At 35.3% G+C, this 23,303-nt stretch overlaps 1 protein-coding gene across 1 annotated transcript; it reads left to right on the top strand.

Annotated features, from left to right (window-relative positions):
• The first annotated feature begins 254 nt into the window (after nucleotides 1-254).
• Nucleotides 255-22,074, top strand: LOC123768651 (dystrophin). The gene is made up of 15 exons (XM_045759294.2): nucleotides 255-414; nucleotides 2,232-2,292; nucleotides 3,608-3,744; nucleotides 6,423-6,624; nucleotides 8,254-8,382; nucleotides 9,348-9,462; nucleotides 11,041-11,152; nucleotides 12,233-12,399; nucleotides 13,164-13,288; nucleotides 13,971-14,225; nucleotides 14,796-14,898; nucleotides 15,454-15,657; nucleotides 16,265-16,394; nucleotides 17,892-18,134; nucleotides 18,259-22,074. The coding sequence occupies exons 1-15, from the start codon at nucleotides 396-398 to the stop codon at nucleotides 18,369-18,371; spliced, it is 2,115 nt and encodes a 704-aa protein (XP_045615250.2). The 5' UTR covers nucleotides 255-395; the 3' UTR covers nucleotides 18,372-22,074.
• The last annotated feature ends 1,229 nt before the right edge of the window (nucleotides 22,075-23,303 follow it).

Raw genomic sequence — 23,303 nt, 5'->3', positions numbered from 1 at the left:
CATATCTCAACCAAAAAAAGACCCGAATCGGACACCCAAACTGTAACCGATCCTCCTGCATGTTTACAACTGCCCGAAACGCTTTGCGTAATAGTGGCTTTAGGCATTGTATGTACTAGCTCTATCTATAAAGCCAACAAACTTTGTAAAATCTCTTTATGTATGTACCTTTACCTAAATAAAAATTATTATTATTATTATTATTATTATTACATTGTAGTTGGCAGGCCTGGCGAGGTGGTCGGCGTTGTTTACGTTGTGGTTGGTAGGCTTGTGAGGAGGTCATTCAAAAGCTGGTTAGAGGTCGGAGATAAAACTGCATCTACTATCAAGAAGAAGAAAAGGTCGGAGGTCGCACTTTATTGTGTTGGTAGTGTGTATAACAAGCGCACATCATGGTGGAGACGCTCGAGGGTAAGAGGTGTGACTGCTGCATAAATAACCAATATTTGCTGTAAATGTGTAACAAATTGTATTGTAGCCATCAGCTGATCGTGACTAGTTTTTATTGTTCTGATTGATGCTGGTCCGGTCATGATTAAAGAGTGGACCACATTGAAGATAGTTTAGATCTTTTGCAGGAGTAGAGGGATGACATAGATGCTAATAGATCAGTTTGATGAAACGCCTCTGTGTCTGGCTAGCAATTGGATGGGTTATTGGAAGGGTTAAAATCAGAAGGATTAAAAAAAAAAAAAAGGGCTCCAGAACTAATTCAGTGACATCACATCATGGGGTGCTGTACTTTTGAAGTATAGGATATATAAATCACACCTTGCACAACCTATACAAATCCCACCTCACCTAACCCAACAGCACTAGGTTGAGTTGGGTTAAGTATGGTTAAAGAGTAGCAATAACATAAATGGGCAAAATGTCTGGCAGCTCTTAGACCCCGCTCATTAATATAGTTTGTAAACTATTTGTTCTAAATTTGTTCTACTTCATTGCAAGTCTTTGAAGACATGTGTCCTAATTTAATCTAACTAGGGTTCAGGCTGGATTGGAAAGTAAAATTCTTGAAATTGATTAAAGTACAGTTAAAACTTATCCTATCTTAGCAAAACTTAAGTTTTTTCTATACTGTATGTAATTTAGATGTATGTGATGTCATCATCTTTCCTTCAGGAATCTTTTAGGATACTACTGCAAATGGCCTTACTATTATAGATAAGATGATCTTCATGAGCCTAATGGGCTTCCTTTTCTCAACACTTGTATAACAGTTCTGTATACTCTGGCTGATATTATAATTAATTCATATTGTTGGAGAGTGAATCACATTCATTTATTTATTTGTTTATAGACTGTATACAAGAAGGTACATTGGATTTATGAGAGTACAGAGATTTGACGTTTTACATTCTTATAAAGCCACTAGCACGCATAGCGTTTGGATAGGTCCTTAATCTAACAATTTTAAGAAGGTAATTTCTAGCAAAATTAAAAGAAAAATTACTGGTACATTGTAAGTGTAAAAATGCACTGTAAGAAAGTATAAAAATGCATTGTAAGAAAGAATAACTAAATACATTGTATAAGAATGATAAAAAAAAGGTAGGTACATTAAAATAAATTTAAGGGTTGTCCACAGGTACATTTTAGCATAATGAGGGTTATTGCAGGATTTTATGTAGCAAACTGTGTGTATAACAAGATACTGTATAAGATAACAGCAACGATTACAATTGTGAAGTTGTATGGCATAGATACATTGGGGAATTAGGTAGCACTAAATACAGTGCGAGTTTCAAGCGCTAGGTAGGAAGCTATGAAGATGAAATTGGGTACTTTTTGGTTTTATTTTTGAATCATCAGACAAAAATGCAGCACTTTTGGCAGCATGTTAATTGGATACAGGATTAAAAGATTATTACTGTTGCTCAAACAAGTCCAGTTATGGTACATTATATTCTATCCAAATGGCACAATACCCAAGATGGGTTTCCAATGTATCTACAATGTTTATCTAAAGTTAAAGTCGAGGCAATTTTTCCAGTTTCTAAAAACTGGAAGTTGGGGTAAGGGTTAGGGCACTTTATATTGTGAAAGGTATGTGTGGCAATGACTCCTGGAGAAACTTATGCTGTGGGCAACTGATAAAGAATAGGAAAGAGTAAGATGTCCTAGCTATATAGTGTATCTTTAATTTGGTTTTCGCCAAGTGATTTTCATATTGAGTATAAAACGTTATGCAAATCCTAGGATTTTACATGTTACAATTTTTGCAGGATGTGTGTTGGAGGACTGGGCAATGGCTCGAACTCCTTTAGGAGTTCCATACTATATCAAGTAAGTAAAACTGTATGGTGCTTTACTATGAAATATACTGAAAATTTCATAAGGAAATACTGTACTTTGATTTTTATTGTATTGTACATCCATATCTATAAAAGGGAATGTCTTGTCTGTCAATTCAAGGTTGGAGGCCAGACACTTGGGGGTGAAATTTTTAAGGGTGACAGGTCTTTATCCAGGGAATAGTCACAGGCAGATCAAGGTTGAATCATAATGCTTCAACCCCTTTGCTTGAAATGGAAAATCATATTAATTTCCAATCTCGCCAAATAAGACTCGATCCTTGCTAAGATTAGAGGGATGAAGAAAAAGTAGTGACTGTAAGGGTGGTGGTAAATGGTAGGAAAGTTGGTGCAGGTTTGGGGGGGGGGGGGGCGTGCAGGTTTGGGCGGGCAGTGAAAGACAGGGAGGGTGGTGAAAGAAAGGAAAGATGAAGGGTAGGAAAGGTGGTGAAGGAGAGGGAAGTGGAACAGTGCACAAAGATAGTTGTATTGATGAAGATAGTGGATAGTTAAGATGTTTACAGGGGGTGAAGATGGCAGTTAAGGCGGTTACGGGGGTGAAGACGGCAGTTAAGGTGGTTACAAGGGGGAGAAGATGACAGTTAAGATGTGGCACCCGTTACCTGAGCAATGCAAAATAGCCTCTCTAGTGATATATAATTGTTTATTTTTAACAATTTGCCCATCACCAATTAGAAATTATTAGAGAGTAGTAAACAGTGTATTTTATAATCGGATATCTCCTCTCTGATATGGTCGAACTCGTTCAATATTATCCAAGTAACTGGTCAGCTTTTTCAAAATTTCCATGTAAGGGGAAGAATAATGGCAGTAATTTTTAGGGTACATGTATTCATGAACATTAAGTGCATTGTTTCACTTAAGGTCTATAAATGTTTTATGTTTGTTTTTGTAGAATTTATTTATTGTGTGTGTTTTAGTGAACTTAACCTGATTCATTATATTTGCCTTGTAATGGCAATAAAAGTTAATTTTTCATAGGTAACAAATTTCATTTTCTGAGAATGTTATCTAGTTTTCCCATAAGCTTCCTGACATTCTTTTACACTGCCTTTGGGAATGTATTCACCTGTAAAATTGGGGTTGTACTGTTATTTTACTTCTTTTTTTGTTTACTGGTATAATTCTAGTTATTATGTGGGTGACTTGAATGGTTGGTGTCAAAATGACACCTTTTGGTTTATTCCCTAATATTATAAAGCATAATTTAATTAACATACCATTCCTGTGCGACTCTTAAAGAGTTTTGTGAAGTTATAAATATTTTGATGGTGTGTGTTTTTCAGTCACAGCCGTGGAATTACACAGTGGGACCACCCAGAGTACGTTCGCATATTAGAGGAAATGCAGTTGGTCAACTCTGTGAAATACGCAGCATACCGCACTGCAAGTAAATTGCGTCGTCTTCAGACTCGGCTTAAGTGTAAGCTCTCGTGTGAACATTATTTTACATTAACATTATTTTATTAACAAGTATTCTGCAGACAAAGTTCAAGTAAGCCTCTTGTCTACTAAGCTTCTGCTCCACAAGAGTGTAACGGGGGGTGGGGGAAATAGCTCTATCTTGTCCATTATTCCACCCCCCAGTTAACTAACGAGGCCGGGGGAAACAGCTCTCTCTAGTCCGTTATCCCGTCCCCAGTTAGCTAACTATTCTAGAGCACCCTCCAGAGTTCCTAAGGCAACCTCTCTCGTTCAACACCTTGTAACCTAGGTATTTGACTACCTAGGTGCTAAGACTACAAGGCGCCGTAACTGGATCAGCTACCCGAAACTCTAGAGAGAACTCTAGAATACAGAATCATTGCCACAAACGTATAAGAGAAAACGAAAGGAAAGAAATGAAATGTGAAGTAATTAGTGAGGGTTTGGGGTGAGAGGCAGAAAGGTGGGAGGGGCGAGGAGGGTCATTAGTTGAAAGTGAGAGTTTAGAGAGGGGTGGAGGGAGAGGTGTAGATAGGTAGAAGGAGAAGAGTAGATAGTAGAAGTAGAAGAGTAGATAGTAGAAGACGAAATGCTGCCACCATCCATTCATGATCATTACATACAAGACAAGGAATGGAACTTGTCTGTATCAAAATATTCTCAAAAGATGTTATCATGAGTTCATTATTAGTATGTTCCCTCTGTACCATGTATCAACTCCAAACATGTACTCGTTAATATCATGAAACCAGTAACCACAGAGGCTTTCTCACCTCAACTCAAAATCTCTAGGGAACAAAGTTAAACACAATTTAAATAATAAATTCATAATTATATTTCCCATGAAGTATCATAATTTAGCAATTCAATTAAAATGTTCCAGTTTAATATGCAAAGTGAGTCATCATCCAAGAATTCGAGAACCCTACAACTTGACTGCCCCTGATCATCACACAACATATGTAAACACGACCAAGTCACCTAAATGTTCACTCACCGAGGACTGAGTCTAAGTTGAATAGAGAGGGGGGGGGGGTCTGCAATTTTCAGGCAGCGTCACCCCCCGTCTGGTGACGGCCTATCTCGACGGCTGGCCTCTGCTCTGCTCCGCTGGCCGGTCTCCTATTGCTTCTTGCTCGATAGTTCTCCGAGTATTTATTGGGGAACCTAGTAGCTAACTCCGCCCACAAATAGATAGCCTCCGGCACTACCAAGCCACTCCTTAAACGTCGGCATGTTTGAAGGCTACCCGGCTCCAATTATACGCTTAGCGGAAGCAAGGTGAAATTATCATGATCTGACCTCAGGTCACTTGGGGTCATTAACGGTTAGAGGTGTGAGATCTCAGGCAGACAACTGGCGCCTCTCAGATCCTTGTCTGTGACTCGTGTACTCTATATATATTTTAAATAAACTAACCCAAACACTTTTACAGTGTTACAAGAGGCTTAAGTGATGTACCAAATTATGAATTAATTCTAGAACATATTTTATTACCAAACTTTGAAACTTGCAGATTTTGTACATTTCGGAAGAGTCGTGCATCTGTGTAGTTGAAGGTGTCCTTAACTGAGGGTTGATTTTATGACAAATTTTCTAGATACCATTTATATATATTTTGTATTTTGCTTATTGTTTTTGCAGACTTATTTCCCCCAATTTTTATGGTTCCTGTGTGATGTTTGGAGAGTACCTTTGTATATCGGCTAGAAATTTTAAGTATGTTGCCTTTGACCTCAAACTCATTACTGGGGGGGGGGGAGGGAGGAACCTTCTAGAAAATCTAAAAAACAAATGGGCAGAGTTTGGACATTATTTCTACATATGCCCTATGCAAGGAAATATGCCAAATTTTAACTATCATAATCACTCATGATTGTGATTATGAATCATGAGTCACGATCACTCATGATTGTGACTCATCACCATAACTACCACCTCAACTACAGCATAATCATCAGAACAAACCACATCACTTCAACCATAACCCAGCTACCACTATGGCCACCAACACCACAGCCCATCCTTAGAGCAAATCCATTGCCACGAGAAACAACACCCCGCCTTCAAACCACCTTGATAGTTATCTTAGATATTTGTGATGGTCTGAAAGCGTATTACAGTTCCAGTAATAGTCTACTTGTAAACTGGCAAGTGAACCTTTGTCCTAAACAGAGAATATTCTCAAGTTATAATTTTAATGTACTAAATATCGTTGGTTAAATATGTATAAAGTGTATGTTGAAAACGTTTTCTTTGAAGAATTTGGCTTTCTATAAACAGAATTCTCTGGTACATTTTAATAGATATTGAATTCAATATTTCACATTATTGTCAATAATACACTGTATTAACATAACCAAATGTAATGAGACCTAACCAAACCTTAACTTTAATCTAAAGTAGCCCTAACCTAATGTAACCTTAGAGAGTAGATGATACTGTAGCACTAATTATGTAGCCTTTCCAATCCATTCCATTGAGCATTCTTTCCTTGAGGGCATGTTGATCACCAATACTTCTGGGTTATTGTGTGAGAAGCTTCCATGTCAAGTTTTTAAGACACTTCTTGAATTAAGTGTGTAAGCCAATAATTGTACTGGCAGTGCCTGTGTATTAATGAAATTAAAGGTACTCTTAGTTAATTATTATACTGTACTTATATTTTCTTTACAGTTCATGAAGTATCCCTGCAGTGTGTAGCTTCAGCTTTTGACAGTGCTGGTTTGCGAGTTGCAGAAAACAATGATCTAGTAGAGCTGAAGCAGTTGGAACAAGTCATTTACAAGTGCCTGCGTACTACCTACAGAAACCGACAAATGCACATTACCCTTGCCACACACCTCATAGTTAACCTTTTGCTCAATATATATGATTTGTAAGTTTATTTTGATTTATAAATATCTAACCTAAGATCAAGGTTGTAATCTGTAATTTTAATAATTGCTATTTTGTGTAGTGCCTTTATCAGGACATCTTTGTTTCTCAAGGAAGTAATGACCTTGAAACTTTGAATAAACATGTATTTTGCTACTCGTGTTATATAGACTAGTGCACGTGAATTTTACCAAGGCAATCAACAAGTGTGAGTATGTAATTAGTAAGTGAGGGTAAAAGGAGTAATGGGTAAAGTAGGAAAGTGAGATTTGGATTAAAAAAAAAAATCAATGTTTGTAGGACAATGTCTTGGTTCCCATTCTAATAACACAAACATTGGAATACAAACCATAGCTTTCTACAAACCCCTATTTCCATCCACTTCTACCCACACCTGCAGGTGCCTCTTCCAGTCTTGCACTGGTGTCTTGCTTAACACATATCTAATTGTATTTGTGGAAGTTCGGACTCGCCTCTCGATCTAAGTTTGAAGTAGAATATTTTAAATGTGTTGTAACATATTTTGTACTCTGCAGGGAGGTATTACATTCTTATAAAGCACACTCTTGGTTCTCTTCAAAATTTCAAACTCAACATGGTCCTATTCTAAGGCATCTTGCCTTGAACCACTCCATATAACTATGGATTTTCTTTGTGTTAATTGATAATCTCTGCTTGGGAGTGAGTTTTAACATTTTTATTTAGTAAACTCTGCAGGAGTATTTGTTCCGTGATTATTTTTATAATTATTGAATGTTATTAATTTACAGTACTGTACTGTCATTGTTTAAATACCCTAAGATCATGAGAAGCATATTTGTCTTAAGTTCTAACATCTAAAAAACAATATTTAGTATAGTATCAATATTTAGCAGAAACATTATAATTGGTATACCTCTAATAAAAGTACTCTACCTCAAACTTCCAACAAAAAGGCAATACTTCACAACATCACAAAGTCCATATGAGAAGCAAGTAATAGCTCATGTTTCTGACATGAGACCCCTGAAAGTCTTCTAGAACCTGAATTAGTGGAAAAGATTAATAAGTATCCTGATGAGTGAGGGAGAAGCCATGATGCAACATTTAACAGTTAAGTGACAAGGTGGGCTTTAGAAATGTTAGAAAAGGGATATGGCCGATGAGCTAGAACGAGTAATGTATGCTGCTCCCGTGTCCAACATCTGGTCTGGAACATAAAGAAGTAAGGGCAGCAGATGGCAACCGGTTACATGCCTAGAGGCATATCATGAAAATGCTCTAGAAGGTATTGAGAGCAGCCCTTATGAGAATTCTCTAAAGGGAATGGACCTGCTCTCTTCTAAGGAAGGAGGCAGGTATGTATGTGGCGTAATAGTGCATGTACGAGAAACCAAAGCCATTGAGCCCTTACCTCAAGCCAGAGGAAGACCTGTAGTGGCATGACAAGGTTAGAATGAAAACACAGCATTCCTCTGACAAAAAAAAAGTTAAGGATAGTATAGGTCTGCAATCAAGACAGGCTGTTATATTTGTTTGTATGTATATCTTAACTACATAATTCTTACCTACCCATAAAACAGACTAATCCTTGTAGGCTTTTTCATTAGCACTAATCATTGCCAAAGCTAAAACATTTTTCATTTACCAGGGGACGCAGTGGCATGGTTCAAGTGCTCGGGTGCAAGGTGCTGCTGGTGGTTTTGTGTGGAGGGCGGCTTCAGGAAAAGTATCGCTATCTCTTCACTCAAATAGCAGACCATAACAACTGCTGCACTAGGTGAGACAAGGATAGTTTATTGCCTAATGATTCACTTAACATTTTCATTCTTCATAATTTATATGAAATTAATAATATTGTATTAACGTGTATTCCAGTGCAATCACTTTCTCTTTTTTTTTTTGTACAACATTTATTGTATTAACGTGTATTCCAGTGCAATCACTTTCTCTTTTTTTTTGTATATTCCAAATTATATCTATTAATACACGAGTATTAATAGATATAATTTCTGAATAGATGAATAGAAATGGTTTAAAAAAATTAATTATCTATGTTTATCTACTACAGTATTTAGATATAAAAGGATTAGATATACTAAAAATTTATGATTGGTAAAACTTTTTAAAACATGAACATAAAAATATTAAACTTAATTTATATGTTGGGAGCCTATTATCTGGATCCCCATTTTTTTGTGGATTCTTGAACTAAGTAAAGACAAAAGATCCTGTTCTCCATCCCCATTAACCAGATCTTGCCTAGAAATTGGGGGTCCATTCCCATTAATCAGGAAGTCTTGGCAGGAGTAAAGACTTGGGGCTTGACCACACTAGGCAGGAGTGGACAATGTGTGGTGTGAACTTGTTTTAACCATACCATAGAATAACAGGATATCTAACTCACATTTTGCCCCCTTCTAAATAATTTTCTACAAAAATATCAACATTTTCATAACTGGTATAAATTAAATCCTGTATTGTTGTCTGATAATTTAATGTGAACTATTGTGTGAAATTATGTTACGGTTGATAGAAGTATATGCAGTCAATATTTGTCCACCCTTGCCTGGTCATATGCTTCCTCACTTGTGTACAAGGAGCTTAATCACTTGCTCAGAGACCCTTATTTTTTATAAGTTATCTTCAGGACATTTTCATTCCTCATTCTAAGAAATGTTTATAATGAAGCTCTTAATATCTTAATTTGTATTATAATTCCAAAATAAATAATTTTTCCCCTAGACGGAGATTAGCAGCAGTTCTTCGTGACTTGGCTCGTATTCCAGAGCTGCTCTCGGAGCAGCCATCATTTGGCCTATCTCTGGTGGCAGCTGCCGTTGAAAGTTGTTTTCAAGAGGTAAATAAATGTGGTTTTTCATTGTATTGAATTAATTTATCTGTACAATATTGTACATTGAGAGCAGTATGCCTATGCTATACAGTATTGATTTTAATAAACTCATTTGCACTATTTGAAAATTTTATCAAATAATAAAGGGATGTGACAACTCCACCATCCATCAATACACTATGTAGGGCAATTTGTCTCACATTCCCTGCATTATAGGGGTGTGAGGTTTGGAACCCATCCTGCTTTTCTTATCTTACCTCTTTCTTCAGCAGTACTGTGTGTGTGTGTGTGTGTTTCTTTGAACTCTGTTTATGTACAAGCTATATAATTTGACTTTGTAACCAAAAATTGTCTTTCTCGCTTGGTCATTCTTGCCCTGGATTGTCTTAAGGAAGTCCCTTGCACTCTACAGTTTTGTTTCATTCTGGACAGCTATCCAATGTTCCCTGTCCTTACATCACCTATGTAATCAAACTATAATGGCAGTGATCACCGGCTGCCATTGGTGCCTTATATGATGCTCTCGATAACCAACTCGCTCATTAAAAACTAGGTCTTTCTTTCCCCTTTCCGTTAGCTTTTTTATTTAATGCTTTAGGAAGTACCTATCTGTGGTGTCAGTGTTTTGCTCTCAAAATGTCATCCCATCATGGATATCCTTCATTGTCCAATAAATTTATGATATAAAATTGATTAAAATCAAGAATTAAGTTTCTAATGAAACCGCATTCTAAGAGCTGTTATCTTGCATCACCTTATCTGAAGCCTGACTAGAAATTGATTTATTTAATGAGATTATTATTAGTTTTCATTATATTTGAGTCAGTCAGCATGTCTTAATTCATTAATCTCCATTTCTCTTCCTTCTTTCATTTCTTTTTCAGGCCACTAAAAGTGTTGCTCTCATCCTACAAGCTATATAGGTAATTTTGCACACAAACTCTCACTCGCATACGTTCCTTAACAAATACACTTGCACAGTTTCATATACACACCAGAACCTTAAATTATCATGACCAAACTACACATCAGAAGATGAGGAAAGACAACATTTCAGTCCGTCCTGGACCGAATCACACAAGACTTGTTTCAGTCCGTCTTGGACCATCATCGTCGTCGTTTCTCCATCTTCTGATGTGTGGTTTGGTCATCATATCTTCAGCCTAGTTATTATGACTCATTATCCTCCTTAAATTATGTTTTTAGTTTCTTGTTTAAATACAGTACAGTATTATATATTTTTGTGAACAGGCCCTCGTACTGGAAAGCAACTCCACAAATATCCTAAATTACCCTGATCTAACAAAAATATACAGTATCTCAAGATGGGATTTTCACTAAATTACCTGAGCATTGAGGTCGGTGAGACTAAAGTCAGTGTGTAAAGTCATGAACTTTTGCCTCACTATTGTAGTATGCTAACAGACCATAACAGAAAAAACTTTGTATCAATAATTAGTTTGTATTGAAAATGTGTTGTGTACCTAATCTTTCATTGATTCTGTAAGGTATATGAGAAGTATACCTTAATTTTATTGTTGTAACTGATATTGATGTACAAGTACTAAATGTGTTTCATGATAGGTAGAAAGTGAAGTTGGAGTGACCGAGGAGGTGTTGCTGGCTTGGCTGCTCAAGGAACCTCAGACTTTGGTGTGGTGGACAACCTTGTACAGAATTACTGCTGCTGAACTAGGTTAGTAATTGGGAAATTGGTAAATGTGATTAGTAATTTTTTTTTTAGTCACCTATATTGTAATTTATGGCCCATGTACGAGTTAAGGGAGCCTGTGAGATAAACTGCCTTAAGTCTTGTTGAGTATCATCAGTGTTGTAAGTTTTGGCAGTACTGTACTCAACTTATAAAGTAGATCATTATCACAATGATATCTTATTATAATAGAAAAGGAATTAAGTAGGCTGGGGATTCATTCTTAATTAACTTCATTAACATGGCAGCCTAGATATTTTTTTTTCACATCCAGCCCTTGTTAGTTGGGAGCCTCTGGAAGGATAAAGGCCCTTACTATAGCTTTAGCTACAAGTGTAGAAAATAGAGCAGATAGCCTAAATATTAAATATCTAAAGTTAAGTTGTATTGCATTCATAAACAATTACTTTTATATGTTGATTAGTTTACCCTAAAGAGATAGCAATTATTCTACAAGTGACCTCCATATGTGCAAAATCTACAAACATTATAAAAATGTAATTGTTTTGCATTCCTTATACTGTATTTAAAAGTTTAACATGAATATATGGAAAAAAATATTGTTAAAAACTTCCATTTATTTCCTTGGAAATACAGAATTAAACTAAATTATAATTATTTCGTATGAAGCTCCGAAATGTTTTCTTTCGAAATGTTCTCCATAATTAATATTTTTATCTTTTTGATTAAAAAATAATAATAAATATTTCATGGTAAACTTTTAAAAACTTAAACAAAAAATTAAATTCTCACATGCATAATTATTAGCATTAATGTCTTTTGTAAGCACTGATTCAAATTGCTAAAAAAAATCTAAATGAAATTTATAATAAAAAGGTTCAACTTTTTATTAGGTAATACAGTGCTGTGTTAGCCAGAGAAATGTCAAATCTTGATAATTATAGGCATTTAGGATCAAAACTCATTTTCCAAATGTTTCTGTAGTGATGAACATCAATTTACACTTGCTGTATTGACCTCAGAATACCCCTTATACAACAAAATTGATACAAAACATCATTAAGAGTTATTGTGTATATATATAAATTTAGATTTGTTTTTCAGTGTGTCATGACGTTAAGTGTGGAGTGTGCAAGCAGCGACCAGTCATTGGGCTTAGATACCAGTGTTTGCGGTGTTTGGGATACAATCTCTGCCAAGACTGTTTTCTTCATGCTCGAACTTCTCGTAGTCACAAGTTATCACACCCCATTCAAGAATATTGTCATGAGGTGGGAACAAATGCCAGAACTGGTTAGAAATGAAAAAAAAAATCAGCTAAGGCAAATTCTTTTGAAAGCTTCTAGATTTCATAATTCTTGGACACAGTACATGGCTACTGCTTTGCCATTGAGCATATAAGTAAATATGCTATATTTGTTAAACAGTTATCTTTGTTAGACAATACAGTACAGCAGACCCTTGTTATTCAGTTTTAATTATTCACTGTTGGTAGCACTACAATAGTATTAATCTCATAGTTTTCATTCTGATGATTTTCACCAAACATATTATTTAATGGTTGAACAATTAGCCAATGAATGGCATTAAACAAAAATATACCAATTTGTTGAGACACTAAAAAGACAGGTAGGTGGAGCTAACACCATGGAACTCTGGGACTCTTCCATTAGATAGATGGAATTAGTGAACTGTTTGGTGTGTGCCTACACCATTGGAAGCTTCAAAACTTTATAATGTTTAACAAAGATTATCAAGAAGAGAGACCACATGCTCAACTCTCATCCTATAACTACTTTGATAATAACAAACATTGCCACCACACAACCATATCTCTTGTTTTTTTCCCCAATTTGGTTATATTTGTGTAGGCAAACATTCTCTCTTTATTTTCCACGAGCCTATTATCCTCATTCAAGGTTTTACTGGTGTTTCACGAATGTATCTTCCATGAATAGCGAGGGCCTGCTGTATAGATAATTGTTAGAAGTCATTGATGCATCCTATTTATTAAATCATTCTAATGTTCTTGTAGACAAATAGTAAAGAGTGGCGTAGAGCTCTGATGAAGATCCTGAAGCACCGCCTGAGAGGTCATACAAGGTGCAACAAGCAGCGATACTTAGCAATAGCCTCCAGTCCTGATGCTGGGTGTAATATGTGAGTATACAATGGGTCATGCATTCAAAGAATTAATATGGGATTCAGCACAAAATATTTACTGTAATTATTTTTACTGAAGTATTCCATTTGAGCTTGTTTGCTGAAATATCTGTGCTTGTGAAGTTGATTATCGCTTTTATGGTGGTTTTTTAGAATTGTCAACCCCAAGATATTTTTCCCATCTGGTTTCAATTTGCAAGTTTAGAGCTCTGGATTGGAACTCTTGAATAAATTATTTCTGAAGTCTTCATGGCTCATTTGAGTACTTTTTCACCTGTGTTCCCTTGTATTTCTACTTAAATGTTGAAAGAATGGATGTAGTGTTTCCTCATGATCCACCCATCCACAACTGGCATAGAATATTATCTTTATTTTGTAATCCTTTAAAATTCTTTGTTTTCCTGGTTTAAAATACAGTACTCAGTAAATCCTATATATTTAGAGTTATTACTAGATCATTTTGTATTCCTCCCATTATGTAGGAAGAATTCAAAATGTATTATTCCGTACCATTATGTAATAAGGTGCTCGTCACTTGACCTTCACTACCTAATCAGTAAATACTGAAAGTATTCCATGCTTTATTAACCTCTTGAATTGTGCATTATAATAAGTGTGGTGTTGTTTGACACAAGGCATTTAATATCGTTAGATATCTAATTCTTATTGGTGTCTGCAGGACTAGTGTATTGTGTGAAGGCAAAACAAGAGAGTCATCGAGTGAGAGCAGTGAGGAAGAAGAGGAGGAACTTTTCTCGCGTACCATTCTCCATGCCTCCCATGACAATGATTCTTTAAGTTCTGAGGAAGGACGTATTAATGATGTGGAACAGCAGAGTTGTGGCTTTAGAAATACAGCAGAGCCAACTATATTACCCACATCTCCCCGAAATCAGATACATTCTATCATTATGCATCTTGAAGAGGGACACAGGTAAACTTGTATATTCTGATAATTTTATATCATTAAGTTGCTTGTACAGTATGTGTTTTCTTTTGTCCATTGTATTTTTTGACTAAATCATGGTTGTGGGTCTTCCTCATACTCATTGGATTACCAATCACTGTACATACACACGAGTTTAAAAGATCAAAAGTAAATTGTATTATTTCCATATTAGCAAAACATCCCAGTTGGGAAAATATGATTAAATAAAAATGAAGGAAGAGAGGTGGAGAATAACAAAATTAAGTAGAATAGAAATAGTAATACAAGTTACTATAATAGCATTTAACTGTGCGAAAGTGGAAGATATGTACCATGCAAAATATTAATCCATTGCAAATGTTGAAAATAAATTGAATTGTCAAGAAGAACTAGGATTTCTGCTGTATTATCTCATGAACAAGGTCTATATTTAAAGTAGATTCTTCCATACTGTATTTTTTTGTTGTGTATTTTTTATTTAGTTTTACAGTATGGCTATAGGAAATTAGTTCCCAGTATTGTGACTAATTTACCTCTATGAAAAATGATCGATTCTTCATTGTTGGGTTTTCCTAGACAACTAGAGGAAGGTGGCTCAAAGGATATGGATGCTGGCATTGTGGAACAACACACTCAGAAGCTTCAGACGCAGATAAACAGATTAAAAGCTATTCTGCAGGTACTGTATGTTTATATTTTGCTTGTGTATGATTTTTTTTTGTTAGTTGGGCATTCTTGCATTATGCTTGGCTGTGTTGTAATAAATATTTGCTAATGGCATCACATTTGGCTTTCGTAAGATTTTGTATTTTTCAAAAGGATTATTCTACTTTCAGGCATAATAACATACTGGCACCACAGGGAGCTTTTCAGTCTCTTCCAGGGTTATTCTAAGCTTTATGGAGTTGCTTGAGAATTCTCAATCTATCTCCAAATGAACTGGCCGAGGCTAATTAAAATATTCAAGTCATTCTAAAACCTCTCGCTACATCATAGATGACTGTGTGTGTGTGTGTGTGTGTGTGTATGTATGTATGTATGTATGTATGTATGTATGTATGTATGTATGTATGTATGTATGTATGTATGTATGTATGTATGTATGTATGTATGTATGTATATAATATAATATATATAGTATAATATATTTTTTTTACATCTGTTTTAAAAGAATGGTGAACAAATATATATGTACAGTATATCACTTCATTTAAAACTTCTTTTTCTTTACCAGACTTTTAATTCAGGGTCAGCAGGTGCTGGCAAAAGTGGGGTTAAAGATGGCACTACCTGTACTAAGCATAATAAAGGAAGAGGACTTCAACTTCTGGAAAGCACCCCAATAGTTGATCGTGGGTTGTTACTCAATCTCTCCCCTATAGTTACTCGGCCCTCAGCTGATGATACGGCAGTGCTAGACAATAAAGAAAACCACTTGGTGAGTTGTGTAATGCTTTATTATTGTGCATGTATCTAATTTTATTCTCATTATGAGAAATGTTCATATCTAAAGTGGGTTTGCCATTTAGATAGTGAAATAGTACAGATAAATCAAAATCTGGTCAGTAATTAACAGGGTGTATTTCATTGGAGAAGAATGTGGTTGTGTGTATCGGGTACAATATTTACAATGAGAGAAAAGGAAAAGTGCAAGATTTATGCCTTTTTAGATTTAAGGAAAGTGTGTCTCGAAGTGAACTGAGAATGAGTAATGTATTGAATATGTATGTAGTTGAGGAATATTAGTAGTGGGGAATTTCTAAGATAACCAAAATAGCCCATCGACCTAGGACATGGTACATGTGCTAGGCTCCATGGACTTTACATGCCACTGTGACAATAAACTGCTCCTGTTGCAGACAGTTACCATTCCAGTGGTTATTACTGTTTCTTTGGAATAAGCTTGTGAAGCCTGGAATTCATATTAGTATGAAGGGCAACAATCAAGATGTCAAGCAGTTCCTTCCATTCACACATTAGTTTGTTAATGTCCCCATAATAAATTGCAAAGATAATGTAATATTATCCTAAGTTGAATCTTGCAGGTAGAGAACCCAAGAGAAACTCCAGTGAGAACCAGTTTAGATGCTCATCACAAGAGAAGACCCTTCACACCTTCTCAAAACAATTTCCCATCCTCCCCCATGCCTGATAGTCATACAGATGCTGCTCAAGGTGAGCTAAATAAAGTCATTGTATCAAATGTTTTTTTTTCTTCAGCAAAATGCACCATATCCTGACATACTGTGTTTGCTCTTATCATTAGCTAATAGTTACAGAAAAAGAGTAATTCTAGTGTTTCCTGCTATTTACATGATTAGTCAGTGCCATGATATATAATGAATAGTATAGTACATGGCACTAAAATTATTATTTTGTAGTCAATGTAAATTGAATTTTGTGTATACTAAAGAAGGGTTGTTAAAATCATGTCTAATTATGGACATGTGGCTTCCCATTGCTTGGGGGCAGGATACCTGTTAGGCTTGCAGAGATCCCTCAAGAGCTAGATCCTTGACTGATCTATCCCAGGAATCACGTGCATCTCTTGATTACCTTGAAGCACTACATGTTCCCAATACATATTTCTTAATATGTTCTTTGACTATATGCTCATTTTATCAACTTCACTGACATCATATTCCTTGTCTGACATCTTCAACACAGAATTACTCGCATCTTGCCTTGTGTCACCACATGCCTTGCTCTATATCAATTGATCAGTAATTTAAACAGTGAACATTCTTTTTCCTATAGTAACCTGTTAATTTCTTAAGGTTTACCCTTTGTAGTTTTGAATTCTCTTACTTGTATCTTTAACATTAACATTGCCACAATGCTTAGCCTAAATTTCTTGATTATTCTTGAATTCTATTTATTTCACATTTACCGTTTTGTAATGGACCAGTCAGTGCTTTCACCCATTCCATGTGTATTTTTACTTAATTCTAAGTCTTCAGTTATCACAGAAATACTAGTGAGCTACCATATCTTCTTTACAGACTTCTAATAATTTTATCACAACTTACTACCTGTCCATATTTCATTATTTCTCCAAATCATATCTTCCACCAACATATATATTACAATGATCTTATCTATCTCCTTCCATATCCAAGTGTCTCGATAAAATTCTCAATCCGATTCTTTCAATGTAGACAACTCGTGTTTTTCCTACTCCAGCAATGGCATCCCGAGTGATATCTACAAATCTGAAACTTCTGTATCTCACACAGTGCTGTATAGCCATACTGGCTTAGCTCATTATTTTGTATAGTTATGTACTTTTTAATGTTTCATAAGCTTAAACTTAACTTCACCATTAGTGATAAATAGCCAAAAACTCAAAATTCATACAGTTCACATTAATCCGTAACTAATTAGCCTAAATTTCGGAGGTTGCAATGCAGTGCAGGTGGAAGCAAGTGGAATGCTCTTGCAGAAGATGTCACTTCCATCCACTGCTCAAGAGCAAGTATGTCAGAATACTTGAACTCTGGGAAGTACCAATATACTGCACAGTACCTGTAAATGCAAACAATACAACAGCTGTGGTGGGGAGAAAGAGTTCAATCTTGCTTACCTTGAGCACAGTTTGGTAAGCTATTTTTACTTAAGTTAATATTTCAGATTGACAGTAGCTGTTTTATAATTTGTTTATCTTGAATACAGATATTGGTGGCTTAAAAGTTGTTCCACAACCATCGAGACTACCCAGCTTCACAGAGGTCAATTTCAGTGATCTGTCATCTTTGACCTCTGCTACAGCTTCATCAGAAACTTCTCCAATAATGTTGTCACCGGATAGAAATGGAGCAAATGGTGATACTGTTGATGGCACAATGGATGTCAGGGAGGAATTGGAGAATATCATGCGGCAGTTAGACCAGATATTTCCATTTACAGAATCAGATGGTGAGTACCAGTAGTTGAATAATGTTGATATTTTATTGCATTTTCTCTTCATAATTAAAATTAAACCGAATTATTATTTACTTTTTGTTTATACAGTATATAATGACAGAAAATTTCCCCGCAGATTTCAAGGTGGTGCTGCCAAATAGCGTTGGTGTTGTCGAAGCTGCATGTGAGCTTGGAGATATTTTAGCAGAATATGTTAATGTTGTTCCCAACCAACAAGACAAATTGTAGTGTAATTTACTGACAATAATCAGTGTGCTTTTTGCCTGCCGTCCTACGTAGATTTGGTAGTTGTGTGAAGTGCTGACCATTTATAATGTTTTACAGTAATTATTTTTGTCAGAGGGACAGGCAGCTAGTGTATATATATACACACATTAGGCTTATGTTGAGGTCCTCCCCAATTTCATTCTACTGACCCTCCCAAGGGTGCAGCCCCACAACAAGCTAACTCCTGGGTGCCTATTTACTGCTTATCCAGAATTTGAACCCACTGTACTACTTGGGATTAAGGTTTTAAACATGAAAATACAGTATGTTGTATTAATTTTTAATGATTTCTGGGTCCTGTAGCACAGTAGTCAACTCAGTCCATTCACAACCGAAAGATACCTGGTTCAATTCCTTTAGCATGACTGAGAGAGATGTTTGGCTCGTTTCTGTTCACCTGCCAATAAATTAGGCACTCGGAAATTAGACAACTGTTGTGAGCTGCATCCTGAGGAAGGTCGGAAGTTGGCCTGGGGGGGTGGGGGATCTTATTTGGCCTAACTTGCTTCCTGTCATTGACAGTGCAAAACCAAAACAAACAGTGTTTGAAAATATTCCTGTTTTGTTTTTTTAAATGCTGATTATATTGTGTTTCAAGCTTGAATCATAGTTGATGTATGGAATTGGCAGTGTTATGTCAGTCTGTGGCACTTTCATTCACAGACCAAAGATATGATGATTTTTTTTTTTTAACAAAGCCGTGATTATATATTCTTGTGCTAAGCATTGAAGTTGTTTGATTACATGTTATATTTTACAAATTGTTAGTTTTCAGCATTTTGAATCCATGGCATTCTTGTATACAGTATATCCATATGTTTGTGTGGTTAATCATGGTTAATTAGCAGTTTTCATTCTTTACACACCTGCTTTTCAATGCGAGCAGTGGGTAGCTATTTAATTTGTGACAGCCATGCTAATGGGTGAAATTATTTGATTGAAGTTTCAGAAACGTGCAAAGTTTGAATACTTGACATGAGAGTTTTCAGAGGGAAGACAAAATAAATAAATATTGTTATTTATAAACATTTTAAATAGTTGCCCATTCTTGCACAGTTTGGTGTGGTGTGAATGCAAAACTTCTGCATACAGTGGAACCTTGGTATTTGGATTTAATTGGTTCCTGAAGGCGGGATGAGTGCCGAAAAGTGCGACTACTGAAGAAAAAAATTCCCATAAGGCATAATGTAAATTGGATTATTCCGTTCAAGACCACAAAAATAAATATATTTGTACAACACTACAAACTTTACCTGCACTTAGGAGAGTTGATGGCATATGTGGATGGTGTTGAGGTAGGAGAAGAGAGAGATGTTATTCTCTGGCAGGGGAGTCTGCTACCATTATCACAGCTTTGTCAGAGTGATATTTTTCAGGAATATTTTGCACACATTTCTTTTATTAGAGAACTAGATTTAGGCATACCAAACTCGGTATGGCATGCAGACACACGGGCACCATATTCAGATTTAGCTATGAGTTCTTTCTTCATCTCTAATCATTTTTCTTTTTGCTTGACACTTATCACAAACTTTCTTAGGTGACATGGTGACTTATTTACACTTGGAATATAAAAATATCCAAAATAGCCCCCCAAAAAAGTGTAATGGGTTGTGCACTGAACAACAGCTATGGTGAAACTGACGCGTGTTTACGTCTAAATGCCCAGCAAACGGACGAATGCCGAACATGAACACAGCATCTGAATGCCAAAAAGTGCGAATACCGAGGTTCCTCTGTATTAGAATCCATCAGTAAATGTTATTGTTGGATTGTTCCTGTATATTTAAACCCACCAGCAACTTTATAGTGTTCAGCTACTCTATTTTAAAATTCACAAGTAAACAATGATTCCCATTTTCCCATTTTTAATTTTAAATAAAATGGGTGCTTCTGATCCTATATGAAATTAAATCCATTGACCCTTTCTTAAGTTTGGTAAAAAGATGGAATAATTAAGGAATATTGAGGCTTTGTTTTTGTAATGAAATTATTTGCTTATAATGTTTTATTTGTTAATGAAAAATACAGTACTTTTGTTTAATTTTCTACTGCCATTCTCTTTGATGCCAAGTTGCAATTCTGAATAAATTTAATACTGATTTGATTCACCATTTTTTAAATTGCCTCCAACCTTTAACCTTATCATTGTAATTCTTCTTTGCTAACCCTTTATTGTATTTACAAATCTTGTACACTCGATGTATTAATCTGTTACTGTATACTTTTGTCAAAGCATCTTTCTCAGGACTTAAACAGTTTTTAATACCTTAATGTCTTTTTATAATTGTTTTATATTTATTGGAGACAATATTATGCCGTTTAATTTATGTGAATTTAAATTGTACTGTACATACCTCGGATGTTATGGCATGTCCTTACACATGCTGATAAACTTATTTCTTCATTCGTTGAAGAAATGAATGAAGAAATATTTCTTCATTGAAAATAATTGTTTTCCCAATTAGTAAGACTTCCAGAGTTTGAATGCAATTAAAGTGATTTACAAACCCATTTAGGGTTTCCTCTTGCATTTATATTTTACAATTAAAAAATTGATGGAAGGTGGATAAGATTAAAATGTGAGTATAATCTTCATGGGATTTAAAACAACAGATATTTCCATGGCAGAAACAAGATTAGTAATATCCTTGAGAGCAGCAATATCAATGGATTTGGATGGTATGATGAACTATATGGTTTAGAATGTAAATAAATTAATAGTTGCAGATACAGAGGCTCTGTGTGGGGAACATGTTAAGGTGGATGAGTGCAGGGTAGCTGTTACACCCTAGCAATAACCCTGTTCATTATTTGCAAGAAAAAATCATAGTACAGTTGGAGAGTTTAAAGGCTAGGTTTTTGAACATACAAAATATAACATTTAATTGCTTGTAGAGGAAATTGGTAATTTATGGCAGAAATGATCAGGAAGGTGTGGAAAAATGGTGAAAGCTGATAGTATAGCAAAGGATGTAGTGCATGGTTCAACAAATATTAATAGAAGTTCGGTGTTTGAAATGAATGTGAGAGCTATGTTGGTTAAGGAATGCCATCGTGGCTATTGACCATGGTTAATTTCCTATTAGCTTAGAAAAGTCATATTTTGGGTAAAGTATATAAGAGTTATATTGTGAATATGAATGCTGCAGTTAAGTGATGCTATGAAAAGGGGCATTTTCATTTAAATTATAATTGGAATGGTAAAGAATGGGATATAGTTGTGTAAGTTAAATAATTGGCTTAGCATTAGTATATAAAATGCTGAATAAATTGTTTGATATAGTACAGTTATGATGTTATGTTATTTATACAAATTTTTATAGCAATGACAGATATTTTACAAAAAAAAAGATTACAGAAATATTAAATTTTATATTATACTGTACAGTAGTATAATGTTAAGTTCTTAATTTTTTCTTTTAATTATGTAATTTTGAATACTTGTATGTATTTACTGTAATTATTTTGCATTTGAAATTTACCTTACTTTAAAAAAGGTGCTGTTTCCCAATCCACAACAAAATTATTTTAATTAGCACGATGTGGTGTGCACTCAAAGTTGTGTTCTCTCTAATGCCAGAGCGAGTACCCAACTTCATAGATATGAAATTGTTCATGAGCTGCTGGCTTACTTTTTAATACTAATAAAAGATAAAATATGTGTGCTGTTTTCTTTAATTTACATTATGTATTAATGCCCCAAGTTTAGATGAAAAAAGTTAATGCATGTGTAAACTGTAACAGACTTTTTAGTTATGATTAACTTGAATTATTTGACTGTATCTGTACTGATTTTTAATATACAGTATATTTTTCCCTAATATTATTTAAATACTGTATTCTAGTACAGTATTTTTCTTTTCATATCTTAACATCAATCTGTTAATATGGCATAAATGTTTTAAGCATTCATGAGATCCTATCAATGATTTCAAACCTTCAAGAGTAACACTACTTATTTTTCCTCTCATTGACAATGCCTTAACGTGGCATAAGACTTTCGAATTCTTCAGTGATGTGAATGACATTTGACAGTGACTTATGAAGCTCCTCCTAGTCAAATTTTAAGTTGAGATGAAAACCTAGGCTTGTTTCAGCCAATTTGTGTGTCTTTTATGCATTGTTCTGGTTTCTCTTCAGTCCATACAGTCCTGGTTTTGTTTCATCTAGGAATTGAGTTTCAATGAACATATGACTTTATGGGCAACACGCTACTTTAGTGGGTGGATAGGGATAAAACAAGGTTCACTGTAGCCTGGTTGAGTTAATCAGTTGGCACTGCTGAGTGTATTAGAATCAAATGAGCACCCCTATTGGTATCTGGTGTGCTGCCCAGTTCGACGATGTGGCCTTCCATTGACTTTGCGGGGTGTTTGGTTGTGCCAAGGTGGCCCTCTTTGCAATGGATTGAAACCGGCAGCATCCACTTTACATGGCTTCATTTCCCAATCATAAAGTGCTCTCAGTGGATGACTTCGGTTGGTGGGAGTTTCTTGATCTCTTCCTGTGGTTCAGATGTTGCTCCAGGGTCTGTCCAGAGGAGACATTCTAGCAGGGTACTGTCATTGGCTCCAATGTGTAATGTGTAAAATATAGTATTTTCATACAGCAACTAGAGTGCAAATCATTATAATTAAATACTGTCTATGGTATGAAAAAACTAACAACACAAGTCAAACAATATCTACTGATGTCTGATTAAGACCTTTTGTGCTACCTTTATACAGGACAAATATGGGTTGCACAATAAACTAGTGGCAACACTCAGTCTGTATGACCTCAAGAAATTGCACTCCTGTTTGTAATGTTAGATTCACCCAGTCTTTCATTTCTTGGATAAAATTCTGTATGTTTGAGAGCTTGTGCTCCAGATGCTGCCTTTATGGTTCA

Source organism: Procambarus clarkii, chromosome 83, assembly GCF_040958095.1.
Source record: "Procambarus clarkii isolate CNS0578487 chromosome 83, FALCON_Pclarkii_2.0, whole genome shotgun sequence".
NCBI classification, from domain to species: Eukaryota; Metazoa; Arthropoda; class Malacostraca; order Decapoda; family Cambaridae; genus Procambarus; species Procambarus clarkii.
This window is presented reverse-complemented; position numbering and strand designations above follow the sequence as displayed.